Source organism: Adiantum capillus-veneris, chromosome 19 (genome assembly GCF_014529385.1).
Source record: "Adiantum capillus-veneris isolate H3 chromosome 19, ASM1452938v2, whole genome shotgun sequence".
Taxonomy (NCBI): Eukaryota; Viridiplantae; Streptophyta; class Polypodiopsida; order Polypodiales; family Pteridaceae; genus Adiantum; species Adiantum capillus-veneris.
The window spans coordinates 35,542,529-35,559,723 of NC_140949.1; the positions used below are offsets into that span (position 1 = coordinate 35,542,529).

Genomic DNA, 17,195 nt, shown 5'->3' on the forward strand with positions numbered 1-17,195 from the left:
CGTGTTCCATGCTCACACAAAGCGTCTTGAGGTGCGTTATCATTATGTTAGGGAGAGACTCTCTGCAAGAGAGGGTAGCGTGGCTTATGTGCAAATGCTTTAACGGATGTTTCACAAAGGCTCTTCCTTATGAGAAGCTCAAAGTTTTTTGCAAAGCTTTGGGCTTACTCTGCTTTGTGGATTGGCCACATAGAGTCTTGCATGTCCTATTATGGTAGTGATGTGTATGAACACACCTAGGACCGCCATGCCACTTTTTTCCCTCACTTAGGAGGCCTTTTTTCCTGTGGCTTGCATGTATGACCATCTTTCTAGGCCAGATTTTATTTTTACATTAGCACACTTGATAATACGACTCCTCACGTTGTATGCCCTTGAGCCTCTTCTTCATCTTCTCCATATTCAAGTGCATTCTTGTGGTTGTATTTCCAACATCCTTTGTGGACAAGATATGCAATCGTTATTTAGTACTCTATTTAGATGGTAAATTTGTTGTTTCTTAATAAGAACACCACACGCGCGTGCACGCGCGCGCGCGCACACACACACACACACACACACACACACCTCTTTATCCTATATACTTGCTTGACTTAAAAAAAATCCAAGACATATTGAGATTCCTACCGGATATTCCAAAATCTTCCTCCCTCTCCCCCCCCCCCCCCCCCCCCCCCCCCCCCCACACACACCCCAAAAAAAAAAAAAAAAAAACTCTATGTTTGCACCTCTTCCACAGGACACAAACAAGGGGGAGAGAGAGAGAGACCTCCTTCTGCCTTCTTGTCTCCGCCTCCCAACTCCCTTGTCCTTCCCCCTTCTCCTCTGCCATCTACCCTCTTGTCTTGCACCTTCCCTCCTTTCCTGCTGCTCCTCCCTCCACCCCTCCTCACACCCTCTGGCTCCCCCCTCTGCAATATAAAAGAGGAAGACGTGTTGAACTCTCTAGAGAGAGAGAACTCTACTGCTATATGAGTGTGCAAAAGAGAGCTGCAGTTGTCCACCACACACACACACACACAAAGAGAGAGAGAGAGAGAGAGAGAGAGAGAGAGAGAGAGAGAGAGAGGGGGGGGGGGGGGGGGGGGGGGGGGGGGGGGGGGGGGGGGGAACCACCTTCGCAAACTAGAGCACGAAGCATCTGGACTTCTCGGGAGTCTACACATGGGGGAAAGAGGGAGGGAGCCGCGGCATGTGAGACAGAGAGACCTTGAGACGACGCTCCATTTTTTCAAACCCCCCTTTACAAGAAGAATCTCATTGCGATTCTTACAAATTGACCCTTTTCCAAAATTAAACAGACCTACACACACTCTCATTGCTACTCCATATGGCACATGCACATATGACATCCTAAATTAACTACGTGTAAATATAAATTAACCTTGAGACCTGGAGAGAGTGCTCCAATTTTTTTTAACCTCCCTTTATAAGAAAGAATCTCATTGCGATTCTTACAAAATGGAGAGACCTCTCTCTCTCTCTAAATATATATATATACACACACACACACACACACACACTCTCATTGCCACTCCATATCATCCTAAATTAACCACGTGGAAATATAAACTGTGATCATTTAATTAATAACAAGGAGGGATGCTAGGGGTTCAGAAAGGGAGTCGACTCACAGAGCAGTGCTGTTTCGTAGACGTGATAATCATCATGTATCTCATGTTCTACATCAACGAGAATGGCGACAAAGTCTATACTCTTCAGGTGCGTATATCCGCGCGCGCACACACACACACACACACACCACACACACACACACACACACACACACACACACACACAGAGAGAGAGAGAGAGAGAGAGAGAGAGAGAGAGAGAGAGAGAGAGAGAGAGAGAGCGCTCTGAAGGCACAAGATGATACCTGCCTCTCACAGACAGAAAAAGGAACTAGGTGTAGTGTATTGTAAGGAGTGTCACTAGTTTGGACATGGTGGAGCCTCGAAGGATGGAGTGCAGGTTTCTGGATTTCTCACAATTGCTACGTCTTTAGCTACATATCCTCAGGCAAATCATGACTTTACCATTAAGTGCTTTTTCTCTGAGGCAGTGCACAAGAATGATACGTGCCTCTCAGACAGAAAAAGAAAGTTGGCGAAGTGTATTGGGAGTCAGAGTATGTCACTAGTTTGGACATGGTGGAGCCTCTAAGGTTGGAGCTAGGTTACTGAATTTCTCACAATTGATAGCATCGCTAGCTCTAGATACCCTCAGGCAAATACTTTACCGTTGGATTTCAGTACATATTTGCAAATGTATCCCTCCTCCTAACTTTGGTTTGAGGATAGACCGCCAATGACTACGTGTCTCTTATGGAAAGTATTTGACCTATCTTATAGTAGGAGTTGGTGAAGGCTTGGTGCTATAACATGTGTCAAAACCTCATTGTGTGTGAAAATTTAAGAGTCAAAAGTGCCTACATGTTTTGGCGATAGCTTGAGACCTTGAAGTGCCTAAATCATTTTGGCAAAATATTACGAAACGATATTTGACCTTGTTTTCTACACCCAAAGAAATTTCAATTTTCAATGCTTGTACATTGGGCTGAGCTCAGGGTTCGATGTACGTTCATTGAAAGGCTGAGTGGATGATATTTGGTATCAGACGATTAGCATGTAATTGTGATTTTCAATATATGAAGGGTGATTAAATGTTTATGTATATATCAAGGGAAACCAACTACATATGTATAGGTGTGTATGTGGATATATACCCAAGTGTTCAGGAGGTTGTCTCTTGAGTTTCTGGTTTAGATTCATTGAGAGAGGGTTTCTTTGAGGCTGTGCCCGGCCTTGTGAGGTTCTACTAGGTCTAAGCCTTAGGAGGATTTATGAATTTTTGTGTGGTTAAGCCACTTGAGGGCTTCTTGTTTGGATGCCTTATTTATTGCTTAGCGACTCTTCAAATTCCCAGTTTTATGGGTCGTGGGGTATGTGCGCGGAGTCTGAGCTTTACCTTTATTTAGGGGAGAGGGGTGCCCCCATTTTGGTCAGATTGTGCATAGCACCTTGCATCACCCCCCAAGGGTTGAGCTCTCTCTCTCTCTCTCTCTCTCTCTCTCTCTCTCTCTCTCATTTAGGGAGGAGTCGGACGAGATTGGGGCTGCGTTTTGAAGGCAAGAGGAGACTCGTGTGCGTCGGTTTGTGCGTGGCACCTTGGTGGAGTTTCAGGCAGCCCCCTCTACTTTGGCTTTATTTCAAATGGTGTATCTGCCCTTGTAGAGGAGTTTCAAGATGGTTTTCCACGGGAGGGTGCTTGCAGCTTTGAAGCCCGGTTTGCACGTGTCTATAGTGGATATCTTGTCGGGACTTTGCATCGCCTTGATATAGTGGAGATGGATGGTGTAGAGTCTATGTTTTGGTACACCGAAGGGGACATGGTGGTTACAACTTGCATTAGTTTGTGTGGTCTATATTCTTGTCCCTGTTCTCTTTGGAATGTAATGGGTTCTGCCCTATCTAGAGATGATATGGCATGCCCAACTAGAAAGAATTGGCTGAATGGACAAGAGGAATTGAACCTAGAAGATGGAACGAGAGGCCTTAGAGGGGAGGGATTAAAAATCCTAACCCCTTTCAACTTACAAAACTTATGAGCACCGACCGAGGGGCCTAAACCCAAATAACCAAAAACTTGAACTTTGCCTTCGACTTTTGCAAATCGCGTTGACAAGATGACGTGGTAGGTTATACGGATATTCGCGTTTTCGCTTGACTTTTGCACTTTTTGCATGGGCTTTTGGGTGTGAATGCTTTTGGATCAAATGCTTTTGGGGCTCTACTTTTGGACATCCCTTGTATTGTTTATAAGGACCCTTGGGATCTCATTCTCGGAGAGTGTAAGAGCCCCGAACAACTAAGAGTGCTTAAAGAACTTGACAAAATATTAAATCACAACACTTCAAAGAGACAAGAGGCAGAATGAGGGTTGAAGATGGGCAAACCCCCCCCCCCCCCCCCCCCAAGGAATTAGATTTCTACTCAACCCAAGTACAAGTACCTTAGGATTGAGCTCAATTACAATCAACCGGAGAGTGAGTTCAAGTAGACTCACACTCGTAGATCATGCAAGATGCTGTGTGCACATGCATAAAAGTAAACATTAGTAAACTTCTCAAACATATGTACAAAGATAAAATTTAGTTGCTGCGTATGCTAGAGAAGAGATCTAGTGTTTTGGTTGCTTGTAGGATGAATAGAAGAGCGTAAAACTGAAGGGAAAGAGCAGAATTTTCAGATTTATAGGTGTGCTGCCCTGAAAAACGGCAAGCTAGAGAGAGAGAGATATGGCTTCTTGAGGATGAAGGAATAGTAAGCGTAGAGAGAGATGGTGATGGTAATGAAGGGGGTTTCTTGGGTTGATGGTAGAGGAAAATTCGGCAACTAGGAGATGGGAAAATGAGAGGGAAAGGGGCTTTATTTATAGAGAAGTTGCTCAAGAGAAAAGGGAAAAGTTGAAGAGGATTGTGACAAGTGTTTAGTAAAAGATAAAGTTGGCATAACAAGTGTCCACACACTTGTCTCTTTCTTTAAAAGATTTTTGACAAGTATCCACACACTTGTCTCTTCCTTTGAAAGCTTTTTGACAAGTGTCTCATCTTTTGGAAAGTTTGTGACAAGTGTCCCGCCACGTGTCCTCCTTCTGGAACCTTCCTTCTAGAATCTCTCTTCTAGAATCTTCCATCTTGGAACTGCTAAAAACACACATTAATATGGGTATCAATTGAAAGCTCTTTCTGAGTACAATATGGTTTTTGCTTCAAAACATGGATTTAACATATCTATGAGGAGATAAAGCATTCAATGCATTTAGCCTACATATGCACAATGAGCAATCTTCATTATCATGCCATCTTGTTGATTGTAATTGTCTTTTCAGGCAGACCTAGCCCACACTCCAATGCATCAACCCTTTCTATGTGCAAGTATGATCCCGATATGCACGAGTTACAAGTCACAGGCGCCCTATTGGGTTATCTAGGTGGGAGTGTGCACTATCTATGTACTAACCCACTGTGTGGGTCCACCTTAACCTGTGACTATTCATCGGTGATCATACTATGGTGCACCGTTCTAGCTATCTTGTTTTATAAAAGGAAAACACTTGTAAAATTTAAGATTAATAGAAAAAGGATACAAGTTCTTTTCTATTGAGGTGTGACAGAGAGCATTTGGACACAGAGTCTCGGAGAAGAGGATTCTCCGGAGTTGTACTTTGAGAAGCGTGGAAATACCGAAAGGGGCGCTTGTCTTGGGGGCAGTGCGTCTTGGTCCAAAACTCTACCGTATCGTGTCGACTCTCCTCTTCTCTCTCTCTCTCTCTAGTCAAGTTCAATTATTTGTAGATTTTGTCCGTGTGTTGCTATTGATTTCTCGCTTGGGCATGCCACATCATCTCTTTGTGACACTGGCAATGGTCAATACTTCATATTGTTGATCTGCAGTCACCATACAATTTTATGTGGCCGGAGAAGAAGCATATTCGTTGATCTTTCCATATTTGATGCTCAAGAATGAGCCATGGATACTATCCTACAAATTTTATAAGCAGGCATATATCGTGTCTTGGAGGTTTCTGTTGCTATGGCTGAGCTAACGATTACAAAGGAGGTTCACAAAGTATATGATGGAGTTATGAAAGAACCATTCTATGGCCATGTATAGAGTTAACGATTACAAAGGAGGCTCACAAAGTATATGGATGGAGCTAACGATTACAAAGGAGGTTCACAAAGTATATGCCCATTCTATGGCCTTGTATGGATAATTTGGTGCTCTCGTTTGAGAAACCTCCAAAAAGCGTGCACTTGGATAATGAAATCCTCCAAGGGAGAGATCACCCCATTCCCACCTTGTCACAAGTTATTCATAGTTTGTGTTTTGAGCTTCTAACCTTGTTGTATATACAAGGAGAAGTGCTTTTTGGTGAATGTTTTTCTTAAAGTAGTATTTTGTGGTCAAAAATTAATGAACCTGTACAATGTGCTTGTCGTTGAAAGTGGACCATACCAGACCGGAAGAGTAGAGCCATTGGAGCTTGATCGGAGCAAAGGACTTGAATATGAGATTGGCTATGCGCAAAACGCGACAGGAAACATGGTGCAAAACGCAAGTGTTGATGTGGCGTGTAGGGCGGGGTTGCTTTTTTAAGACAGTTATTGAAAGCGTCGACGTTTTGGGTGCTCGTGCTTATGGGCGTCAATTTTTCCATAGTGGTTGCTTTTTGGCTTGTGTGCCTTTATAAGTGAGGTGTTGGGAGCCTTTCTGCAGATCATTGCATGGTTGCAGATTGCAGAGCGGTTGGCCGAGAGTTCTGTCTGTGATAAAGAAATAAAGAAGTATCGAGGGGTGTCTGACTAAGTGGCGAGTGCAGCTAGGTGGAGTACTCTGCCCGAGGGTGTTTTGTGTTTGTGCTCTTTCCAAGTTCAAGTATTTGTTGTGCTCAGTTTAATTGTGGGTCTGTTGTTGATTGGGAAGTAGACGAAGAAGTGGAAGAGGAAGCAAAGGATGAGGAGGCAACACGTGCAGAGGAGAGTAATCCCAATCCCGTTGTGGAAGCCCGACCCAGAAAGCTTGACCACGTTGAGGGTGCAAACTAGAAGCGCAAAGAAGTGTAGCTCCACATGGATCACTTGCTTTTTCCATGGATCCTCTTTACGCTAAGCACATGATGACTTGATCCATAACAATCAGATGTAGGGTGCAGTTAACCCTAAATCCAAGACAGAGATTAAGGCGAAGCGGAATATATCTACTAACAAGAAGGGTTCCAATTCTTCTATCTATGAAGATGAAATCCAAAGGAGAGATCCAATGACAAGCTTACCAACAATTGGTAAAGTATGGGGTAAGTTCCATCTTGCAAGTGACATGAGTCGAATTTTTTTTCTGGGTTTCGTATGCAAAAAGTCTTCTTTTTCGACATGGCAATTGAGGGTGCTCGTGCTGATGCATTTGGTTCTCACGGCACCGGTAGGTGTAAGTATTGCTAAGGGGCAGACGACCTCGATTGAGGCAGACTTGGACGACACTGACGAGGAAGAAGAGGAGATCTGGCGGCCTCGGAATAGGAGAGCCCTTCCTCGCAAATAGAGAGATGACTTTGGATATCTCGAGGGTAATCAAGACGAGGATGATGATGATGATGATGATGAGGAGGAAGAAACAAGTTTCCTTCTGCTTTTGGTATATCTTTGAGAAAGATCGGAGCCATATTCCAATCAACTATGTATAATGGCTTGGAGCCTAAAAGGGCAAAGAAAGATTTCAAGGATGGTAGACAAAGTGTCAAGTTTGATACTTTTTCCGGATTTTTAAAGCTTTAGGCTTTATTGAAGAGTTTGGCGTAGCCTTTGCTAGAAGCAACTTTATAGAGGCTTCCAAAGTGAGGAAGGATGTCACAAGACGGGCACCATATAAGGGGTATGAGCCTCCCGAGAACGGCCACGGGAGGGGACCCCCCACCTAGACACGGTAGCCTCACTCCACGCACTCGCGCACCGTGGGGACTCCACGCAAGGTTCCCCGGGGCACGCTATGACCCGCCGGCGGTGCGGCGGAGCCTGAGGCTACGTGGGGCTAGGGACCCGGAACGCAAGACCCGCGAAGACCCGCGAAACGCAAACGGCCGTCGACCCATGGAACGCAACCACGCCCGAGCCGGTCCCGTCCGAGCCGGGCCCCCGTGAAGGCAACTTGACCCGAGCCGGTCCCGTCCGAGCCGGGCCCTCCTGAGCCGGTGCCGTCCGCGCCAGGACCCCTTGAAGACGAAAGTCCCCTCCGCCCGCGCGGGTGTCGATCCCCGCCGGGCCCTTGAAGACAGAAGTCCCCTCCGCCCGCGCGGGTATAAATCCCCGTCGGGCCCTTGAAGGTCCCCTCCCCGACGCGCCCAGATTCTGGGGCGTCACACACCACGTGCCAATAGAAAAGAACAGACTTTTAGCACTTCAATAACAACTGAACTGAGAGAGAGAGAGAGAGAGAGAGAGAGAGAGAGAGAGAGAGAGAGAGAGAGAGAGAGAGAGAGAGAGGACACGCGACATGGAGTGGCGGAATTCCATCTCAGAGAGTATTGGCCCTAAACCTTGGCGCCCCTTTCGGTATTCTTTATACTCCAGACTCTGCACCTTCTCCAAGAAGCATGCCAGAGAATGAGCCCTTTGCACATATTTAAAGGCCCTTGGCCTATGAAAACCAATTTACATGAAAAGCCTTCAAACTCAAAAGCTTCCGGTCCAAAAGCAATGCCAAAAAGCTACGAGCGTAAATCACGGAATTTCATACAACTGCCATGTCGCCACTGTCAGTGGAAAATCCGGAAATTGCCACGTCATCAACTGTTACGCATGTGTGCGGGTCCTGCTTTATTTTAATCCCTTTATGTCACTTGGGTCCCCCATCGGACGGGGTCCCCATAAGTTGGTAGGACTTCTTCTTCTGTTACTTGTTCTTCTTAGGGTTTAGGCCTGGCTCCATTCTTCAGGGCTTTGACACGTGAGCAGTTTGTGACATCCCCCCTTCTTGAAAGAAAGTAATCGTCCGCGATTACAGCCTATCTGCAAAACAACCCAAGTTAGCTCAAAACTTTTCAAGGGTCATTCTGAGGGACAATCAGTTCGCTATTTTTTTTTCTAAGGAGTTGGCTTCTCCTTTCGGCTCTTTTGATCAAGGAGCTGGCTTCTCCTTTCGTCCAATTCGGAGCTCTTGATATGCTGGCATAGTAAAATTAGCCATCACACCCAGACCGCACTTAAATACATACCTAGGCAATCTCATCCAGTTAGGAATATTCAGTAGTTGGCACATCACAATGCAACACAATTTACAATTGCTTACTTATGCATGTTACAAGACACAACAAAACAGTGTCGTTGAGCACTCCCCCGAGACAAACGGTCTGTGGTATGAAGCTACTCAACGACTACCTCATCACCCCCCCCGCAAATAACCTAAAAAGGTCTGGGCCATGAGTTCAGAGGACTGTACAACCAAACGCTCCCCAGGCATCGGCTTGCGTCGTTCAGAGGTTTTCTAGCATGCAACGAAATGCTCCCCAGGCATCGGCCTGCGTCGTTCCGAGGTTTTCAAACATACAACGAAACGCTCCCCAGGCATTGGCCTGCATTGTTTCGAGGTTTTCAAACATACAACGAAACGCTCCCCAGGCATCAGCGTGCATCGTTCCGAGGTTCAAACAATACCAAAACAGCATTTCTCAGGGAGTAAAATCACCAATCAATGAAACGAGTATCAAAACCAGAGTCAAACATTTCAAATCGGCACCAAAACAGGTTCAAAACAGATACCATCCATTTCAAACAAATTTCAAACAGGATCACCAAACAAGTTCTCAAACAGATTTCAAACTTAAAAAGAAATCTCGACATTAGTCGAGCTCGAAAAGTCAATTGACTTTCCATCCTGAAACCTGTACCAAAAATTAGGGTTAGATTCATTCCATAAGGTCGTAGCCGACCATAGTATCGTCCATCAGCTCTTGGACAGACAATGTTCCTCTGGTGGCGATGGTAGTCCGAAGACATAGCAATTACATTAGACCTCCAAGGTTATCAGCTCGAGAAGAGACATCTATTGAGAGATGTCGAGAAATTTCAAGATATAATCTGCGAGGGTTTCCATGGCAAGCATTTTGGGATTCCCCACTCTGCCAGAAGTTGCACTCCGAAGGAAGATATCAGAAACCATATAACTTTGGGCAAAAAAAAATTCTTGAAAGCTTGCCAAGTCCTTGGAGTGTGCGGCTTGGTAGCTATAGACATCCATCACTGCATAGCAGTGCGAAACAAATCTTGGATCCTTCTCTTGCAAGTGATCTTTATGGCTTATGCCCTGTAAGACATGAGCGGTGAAGACGGGAGGGCGCCCGATGCGCGATGTATGAAGGGTGGGAGTGCCTAATAGGTCTGGGATCGGGGCCCAAAAGATACTTCAAATAAAATTCCAGTAGACTTTTGGAAGCGCCGGTTTGCTCTGTCTGCTCTTTGGTAGGACCGGTATGATTTTAAAAAAAGCACACGCTTGATGCTCTGATACCACTGTCACAAGACGGGCACCACATGCCAATAGAAAAGAACAGACTTTTAGCACTTCAATAACAACTGAACTGAGAGAGAGAGAGAGAGAGAGAGAGAGAGAGAGAGAGAGAGAGAGAGAGAGAGAGAGAGAGAGAGAGAGAGAGAGAGAGAGAGAGAGAGAGAGAGAGAGAGAGAGAGAGTGGCCGAATAGAAAAGAACAGACTTTCAGCACTTCAATAACAACTGAACAGAGAGAGAGAGAGAGAGAGAGAGAGAGAGAGAGAGAGAGAGAGAGAGAGAGAGACGCGACACGGAGTGGCCGAATAGAAAAGAACAGACTTTCAGCACTTCAATAACAACTGAACAGAGAGAGAGAGAGAGAGAGAGAGAGAGAGAGAGAGAGAGAGAGAGAGAGAGAGAGAGAGAGAGAGAGAGAGAGAGAGAGACGCGACACGAAGTGGCGGAATTCCATCCCAGAGAATATTGGCCCCAAACCTTGGCGCCCCTTTCGGTATTTCTTTATATTGTATCAACAGGTACTCCAAAGTCTACACCTTCTCCAGGAAGCATGCCAGAGAATGAGCCCTTTGCACATATTTAAAGGCACTTGATATATGAAAAGTAGTTTACATGAAAAGCCTTCAACTCAAAAGCTTCTGGTCCAAAAGCAGTGCCAAAAAGCTGCCAGCGTAAATCACGGAATTTTGTACAATTGCCACGTCACCATGTTAGCAGTGTCAGCGGAAAATCCGGAAATTGCCACATCATCAGTTGCTACGCATGTGTGCGGGTCCTGCTTTATTTTAATCCTTTTATGTCACTTGGGGCCCCATCGGACGGGGTCCCCATAAGTTAGTAGGACTTCTTCTTTTGTTACTTGTTCTTCTTAGGGTTTAGGCCTGGCTCCATTCTTCAGGGCTTTGACATGTCAGCAGTTTGTGACAAAGGAAGCCTCTCATCGGAAGGGGAATGCATAGACTTGGTGGTCAACACTATTGTTGCATGATTTGACATTGTGTAGTTGAATGGGTTCAAGCGACTTTTCTCATCTCTATGGTTGATGTCAAAGGACGAAGTCAAGATTTAGACAGCTTGGAACCATCTTTGGACGGCATACTTCAAAGATTTCTACCTATAGCTTCTTTCACAAAGGTTTCTCTAGAAGAGCAAATGGAGTGGTATTGTCGTGACTTACTTGAGGAGCTATGAAGTTATTGTTTGAAGCACTCGTCCTACAACATTTTCGGGCTTATGGCCCATGCTTTCAACATATATTTATTGCTTATGGTTTCTTTGACTTTCCAGGTGCTTTGGCATCTAAATTAGTTTTTATTGCTTATAGTTTCTTTGACTTTCCAGGTGCTTTGGCATCTAAGTTAGTTGAGAAAGGGACCTCTAAAGGTAAGGAGAAGGTTAAAAGGTTGTCCAATGGGAGAAGTCACCTATTCCACAGATTTCTGCCTAGTAGAAGGCAGAGTGGCTTGGCAAGGGAAATATTATGGTTGTGGGAGGTTGGGCACACTTTGTCAAAGTGTCCAAAGAAAGAGGAAGTGCTAGCAGACAAGGCCAGGACTTCAAAGGCAGCGGAAGAGTGGGCAGGAAGGAAGGAAAAGACCAAAGCAAGACTTGTAACAAATTTCATGGGGATGCCCAAGGATCAAGAAAATGAGAGTACCGTACTCTGCAAAGCATGGGGCAAAGTATGGGATTGATTTTCATTGACAATGGAGCCAAAGCTAACTTTATTCCACCAAGCTTGACTGAGAGTTAAGCTCAAGGAGATGGGGCCATAGATGGACGCAATGTTAGCGGCACAAGGGCATGAGGGTACACCTCTCATAGGCAAGTTTTGCTTGCATTGTCAGGATTACATTGGACATGATGACTTTCATATCATGCCACTTGCCAGGTCTGATGTTCATAGGGAGCATCTGACTCGAGTGTGTAGAGCGTTAAGGTAACAGGTAACATAGATTGGTGATTAACAGACAGAAGAGAATTCTTTAGGAGCTTCTTGGGATTATGTTCTTACTATCGGCTGTTAATCTGGAATTTTGTGGACACCGTTGCACGCCCACGATTGTCCTACATTGGAGAATGTGCTTGATGTGAGGAGCTTCTTGGACTTATGTTCTTACTATTGGCATTTTATCTCGAATTTTGCGGATATGTTCGTTATTACACTCCCTTAGAAAGACCATTCACTTGGGACCTAAACCTAGAGAGATCCGTCATTTAAGCTGCTCAAGCAAAAGTTGACCATGGGGTCCGTATTGATTCTACTAGATTTGTAGAAGCCTTTTGACGTTTATTGGGATGCTTGTGGGAGTAAATTTCGAGTGGTCTTGATGCAAGATGGCCGTGTAGTAGCTATGAGGACTGGATGCTTTTGAAGACTAAGAGAGTTGCATACTTTTATGAGAAAGAGCTCTTAGCAGTGATACATGCTTTGAGTCAATGGAAACATTACTTGCTCGGTGCAAATTTCACAGTGTCCGCGGATTATCAGAGTTTGAAGTATTCCTTGTCTCAACCGAAGTTGTCAAAGAAATAGATGAGATGGGTAAAACATCATGTCTCAGTTTCATTTTCAAATTGTGTACTTGAAGGGCAGAATGCGGTTGCATATGCCGTATTTTGCAAGCCATGGATATTAGTGGTTACAACAATGTTTCATCATGAATTTTATGAGATGCGAGAGTAGTACGTTTCAAATTTGGATTTTGGGAGTTTCGACATATTGTAGAGTGGGGAGTTCTATCTTTTGTGGTGCTTATGCCCTATCAACTACCTCTTTTTTTTGCTAGTTTTTTGGATTCAATGCTTCTTTTAGTGCTAGGTTTCATTATGGCTAAGTCTGTCCTTGATCTCCTGAGTCATGACAAAAACTTAGTACGTTGAACTTTGTGTTGATGTATTCTCTTGTGTGTGCGCATATGGTGTGTTGTGTATGGGAGCATATGTTAGTACCTAGTTCTACACCAACGTTAGTGGGGATGTTGTGGTATTTAGTCAATATTGTGCATGATGGAGCTGATGGTTATATTGTCTTGTGGGTGACTGTTATACGCTTGGACACTCCACGCGAGAAATCGATAGCAACATATGAATAAAATTTGCAAATAATTGAACTTGAATATATATATATATATATATATATATATATATATATATATATTATATATATATATATATATATATATATATAGAGAGAGAGAGAGAGAGAGAGAGAGAGAGAGAGAGAGAGGAAGAAGAAGAAGAGAATTCTAACGTCGTAGGAAACTATCCCAAGAGAGAGAGTCGACACGGAACGACAGAATTCCGTCCCCACATACATTGGCCCCAAAGACTGGTGCCCCTTTCGGTATTTCTTTATTATTACTTCACAAAGGTACAACTCCCGGAGGGTCCAGCTCTCCGAGACTCTCCGTTGAGATCCTCTCCAGAGAATGGTCCTCAAGACTCTTTTAAACTATACAAGGGATGCCCAAAAGCAAAGCCCCAAAAGCTCTGGTTCAAAAGCACTTGGCACTAAAAGCATCTGCTACCAAAAGCATGCGCAATTTCCCTACTGTCCATACTACCACGTCAACAATCTGTCTGCGTAAAACGCAGAACATCTGTACAACCATGCCACGTAAGCAACATACTGGAAATTACGCAATTTGCGGTTTGTCCTTACGCTTGTATTTCTAGTGTTTAGGCCCCTCAGCCATAATCTTCAAGTTAGTCTGGGTTAAAGTTTTCAAACTCTAAACCCCTAATCTTCTCGGCCCATCTTTCAAGTTGGGCATGCAACGTCACAAACTTGTGAAAGTGACTACCATGTGTCTATACCTCGCACTTTTCTTTAAGGGTGAATCTAGGCTTATCCTGGATTCATCTAGGCATATGTATATATATTGTCTCAAGGACGGTTATTTGATACGTAAAGCCATGTGTGTTACACGAGCTTGGAGGCAAAAGGTGTTGATGCATTGTCATAATCCTCCTATTGTTGGACGTAGAGGAATAGACGCTCAAGGCAATTAAGAGTTACTTCTATTGGCCTCAACTCAAGAAGGATGTGGATGAGTTTGTGCGCACTTGTTTGGTATGTGAGAAAGTGAAGTATGATAGGTACAGAGCGATACAACTTCTACAATGTTTACTTTCAGATCAACCATGAGAGAGTACAACTATGGATGTCATGTGTTGACTTAGGGTGGACATCATGACATATGGACTATAGTGGATAGATTCATCAAGATGGCTCACTTCATACTAGTAAAGAAGATAGTGACGGCCGATCATTTGGCAAAACTATTTGTATCACACATTTTTCGGCTTCATGGGATACCTAAGTCTATTGTTTCGGATGGAGATCCGAGATTTACGAGCTTGTGTGTGAATGTGGGCACTTTACGCAAATTCTCTTCGTTCTTTTATTTGCGGACTGATGGGCTGTCAAAGATTACCAACTCAGCCGTGACTCGTATTAGACTTGTTGAAGTGTTACATCTCTAAAAATAAGTCTCGATGGGAGAAATATTTTTATTGGTGAAGTTTGCTTACAAAAACAATGAGCAAGGGTTGAGATGACCGCCGCTTGGGCTCTTCGACATATTTCTTTCTTTGCTTAGGTGCGAGAGATGAGAGGAAGAGAAGAAATCACGCTCTCGTATCTAGTGAGAAGAGGTTGCGTAACATTATGTTTGATGAAAAGCGTAAGCGTATTCCATGTGACAATGAATTCGAACATACGAGACCACTTAATTCCTAATATAACATGACAACCAACAAGGTTAGAGACTACATACCAACTACAAACCAAGGGTAAATTGTGCTTGTCAAATGATCAACTTAACATCATTGTGTCTGGGGGAGAGGGGGGAATCCATGCGGGAAGGTGGGAATGGGAGGTAGTCTGAACATGTACACGTAACCAAAGCCTCATTAGTGACATCTTGGCAGAATCAAACATTACGACCACGTGTTGACGATCGACGTGACCATAATATAGTTCTTTACTATCAAATGTCCACTCTTTTCTATCTTTGGCTCTACCAAACTCAAGGTGCTAGCCTGAAATGATGCTCTCAATACACAATTTGAATGACTACAAGACCCTAAGCGTTCTATTTATAGAATCTTAGGTTGAGGTAGGGCAAAAATGTGTAACTGGTGCAAAAAACATAAAAGCCCAAAAATGGCTAAAAATGTGTGCACCAAGCCAGGCTCAAAAAATGACCGGCCGGACATGTGCTAAAAATGTCCGCCCATGCAATCTACATGATGTGCTATGGGTGGCCAACTCGAGACAATCACTAGTCGTACAAAATGGCGAAGCAACGGTGGTGTAACTCTAACAGTTCCATCTCTTCAATCTCAAACTGAGTAGGCCGAGGTGGGCCGTACTCTTCCTTTGATTGCTCATGAGAATCTTCTTCGTGATCTCCTCCCGCATTTGTAGATGCAGAAGTAGTCGAGTGTTTCTTGTTGGAATCCATAAGTGCTGCGAGAAATGGATCGGATTTCCCGGTAGAAGAGAAATCGGCCGCGCTCTGATACCACTGTAACATACTTGGAACCCCAAGTCAAGATTCTACCGCGACATAAGAGAGATTCACTTCAAAACAGTTCACAAAATTGACACAACCCGGCGTAGTTCCGTGCCCAGAGGTATTGGCCCCAAAGACTGATGCCCTTTTCGGTATTTCTTTTTGTATTAATCTATGTTCAAAGTACAAGAGAGTTGGTAGGTGCTCACTCTCAGACTCTGCGTCCAGATGCTCTGAGAAGTGAGGCCCTGCCCACTTATTTATAAGTACAAGGGATGCCCAAAGGCAGAGCCCCAAAAATCTCTAAACTTAAAAGCTTCAATCTCAAAAGCAATTTGCCCAAAAGCTGCCATAAAAATTAGCCAGCATAATTTCTGGAATTCCGTACAGTGTACGGACTGCCACATCATCAGCATAATCTCCGGCAGAAATTCCGGGCGTCCGTACTGCCTGCCACGTCATCAGCGTAATTTTCGGCGTTCCATACGGCCTGCCACGTGTCTGTCAGCCTGAGTCAGCAGGAGTGTGTGTCCAGGGGCTAGCCGCGTCACCGGTTTGTGACACAGCGGATGTTTGGGCCACAGTAGAAGGCTTGATCACAAGCCAATGCAAGGGTGCTGTTTTGGGTGCACCAACCAGATTTGTGTCTCAATAAATGAGAGATGAATGGTCAGCATTGAGTTGTAACAAGTGTTGTTTGAATGAGATGTGGAAGGGCGTAATCCAATTTTTCGTTATGTAGCTAACTTGTTTATTGGTAGATTTGTACTCATTCTCAGTAGAGATTCCAGGAATGCATGTGGGCATAATTGGGAGCATATGTTGTTACCTAGTTCTACTCCAAATATTGGGCACTGATGACTTTAGTGAGGATGTTGGAGTATGAAGTCAATGCCATGCATGATGGAGCTGATGGTTTTATTGTCTTGTGGATGACTACTATGAGTCTATACCTTGCATTTCCCTTTAAGGGTGTATTTATGCTTATCCTAGATTTATCTAGGTATATGAGCTGGGAGATATAGTATACTACCGCTGTTGGTTTGCATGTTGGTAGATGATTCCTGAGCGAGTGTTCTCGTATGTTAGTTGAAAGCTGAAATTTAAATTGATGGTTGCAATTTCAACAGAAAGACTCGCCTGAGGGAACCCCAACTCAGTCTGCACATCCAGGTACTGCAGCAATTTCTTGGTGCTGAGTTTTTGAAGGCTTATTATGCTAACAAGTTTTCTTAACCGTTCCTTTTTTTTGGGTGCAGCTCGATTCTCACCAGATGATAAGTTCTCAAAGCATCGTGTGGTGCTGAAGAAGCGGTTTGGATTGCTGCCGACTCAATCTCCTCCTCCGACTTACTAAGTAGCAATGTGGATGGCTAGCCGCCTTCAATCAAGCTGTGGCTCCAACTTAATAGTGTGATGTGCCCAGCTTTACCTGCTGGTAGGAACAATGAAAACTGCTGTATGTTGTTTTTGGACGAATTGCTGAGGTTAGAGTAGCATGCCCTGCAGTTGGTTGATATGCAGATTGACCAGTATTTAGCAAATCAATCTTTTCGTCTCGTGCAAGTGCTTCTTTACACCTGTTGTTGAATGTGTGGAACATGGCA

The 17,195-nt window shown here is 44.2% G+C and overlaps 1 protein-coding gene across 1 annotated transcript; it reads left to right on the plus strand.

The window, feature by feature from the left end:
* Positions 1-1,565: 1,565 nt before the first annotated feature.
* NOP10 (nucleolar RNA-binding Nop10p family protein) lies at positions 1,566-17,147 on the plus strand. The gene is made up of 3 exons (XM_086490435.1): positions 1,566-1,722; positions 16,719-16,761; positions 16,848-17,147. Exons 1-3 carry the CDS (start codon positions 1,603-1,605, stop codon positions 16,943-16,945), a joined length of 261 nt encoding a protein of 86 aa, XP_086346561.1. The 5' UTR covers positions 1,566-1,602; the 3' UTR covers positions 16,946-17,147.
* Positions 17,148-17,195: the final 48 nt, after the last annotated feature.

What these genes read in the sequence shown, in the direction of transcription:
- NOP10 (XM_086490435.1), top strand. Translation starts at nt 1,603, where the DNA reads ATGCTAGGGGTTCAGAAAGGGAGTCGACTCACAGAGCAGTGCTGTTTC. An exon ending in ACAAAGTCTATACTCTTCAG is followed by an intron (nt 1,723 to 16,718) that starts GTGCGTATATCC and finishes CAATTTCAACAG; the next exon opens with AAAGACTCGCCTGAGGGAAC. An exon ending in AACTCAGTCTGCACATCCAG is followed by an intron (nt 16,762 to 16,847) that starts GTACTGCAGCAA and finishes TTTTGGGTGCAG; the next exon opens with CTCGATTCTCACCAGATGAT.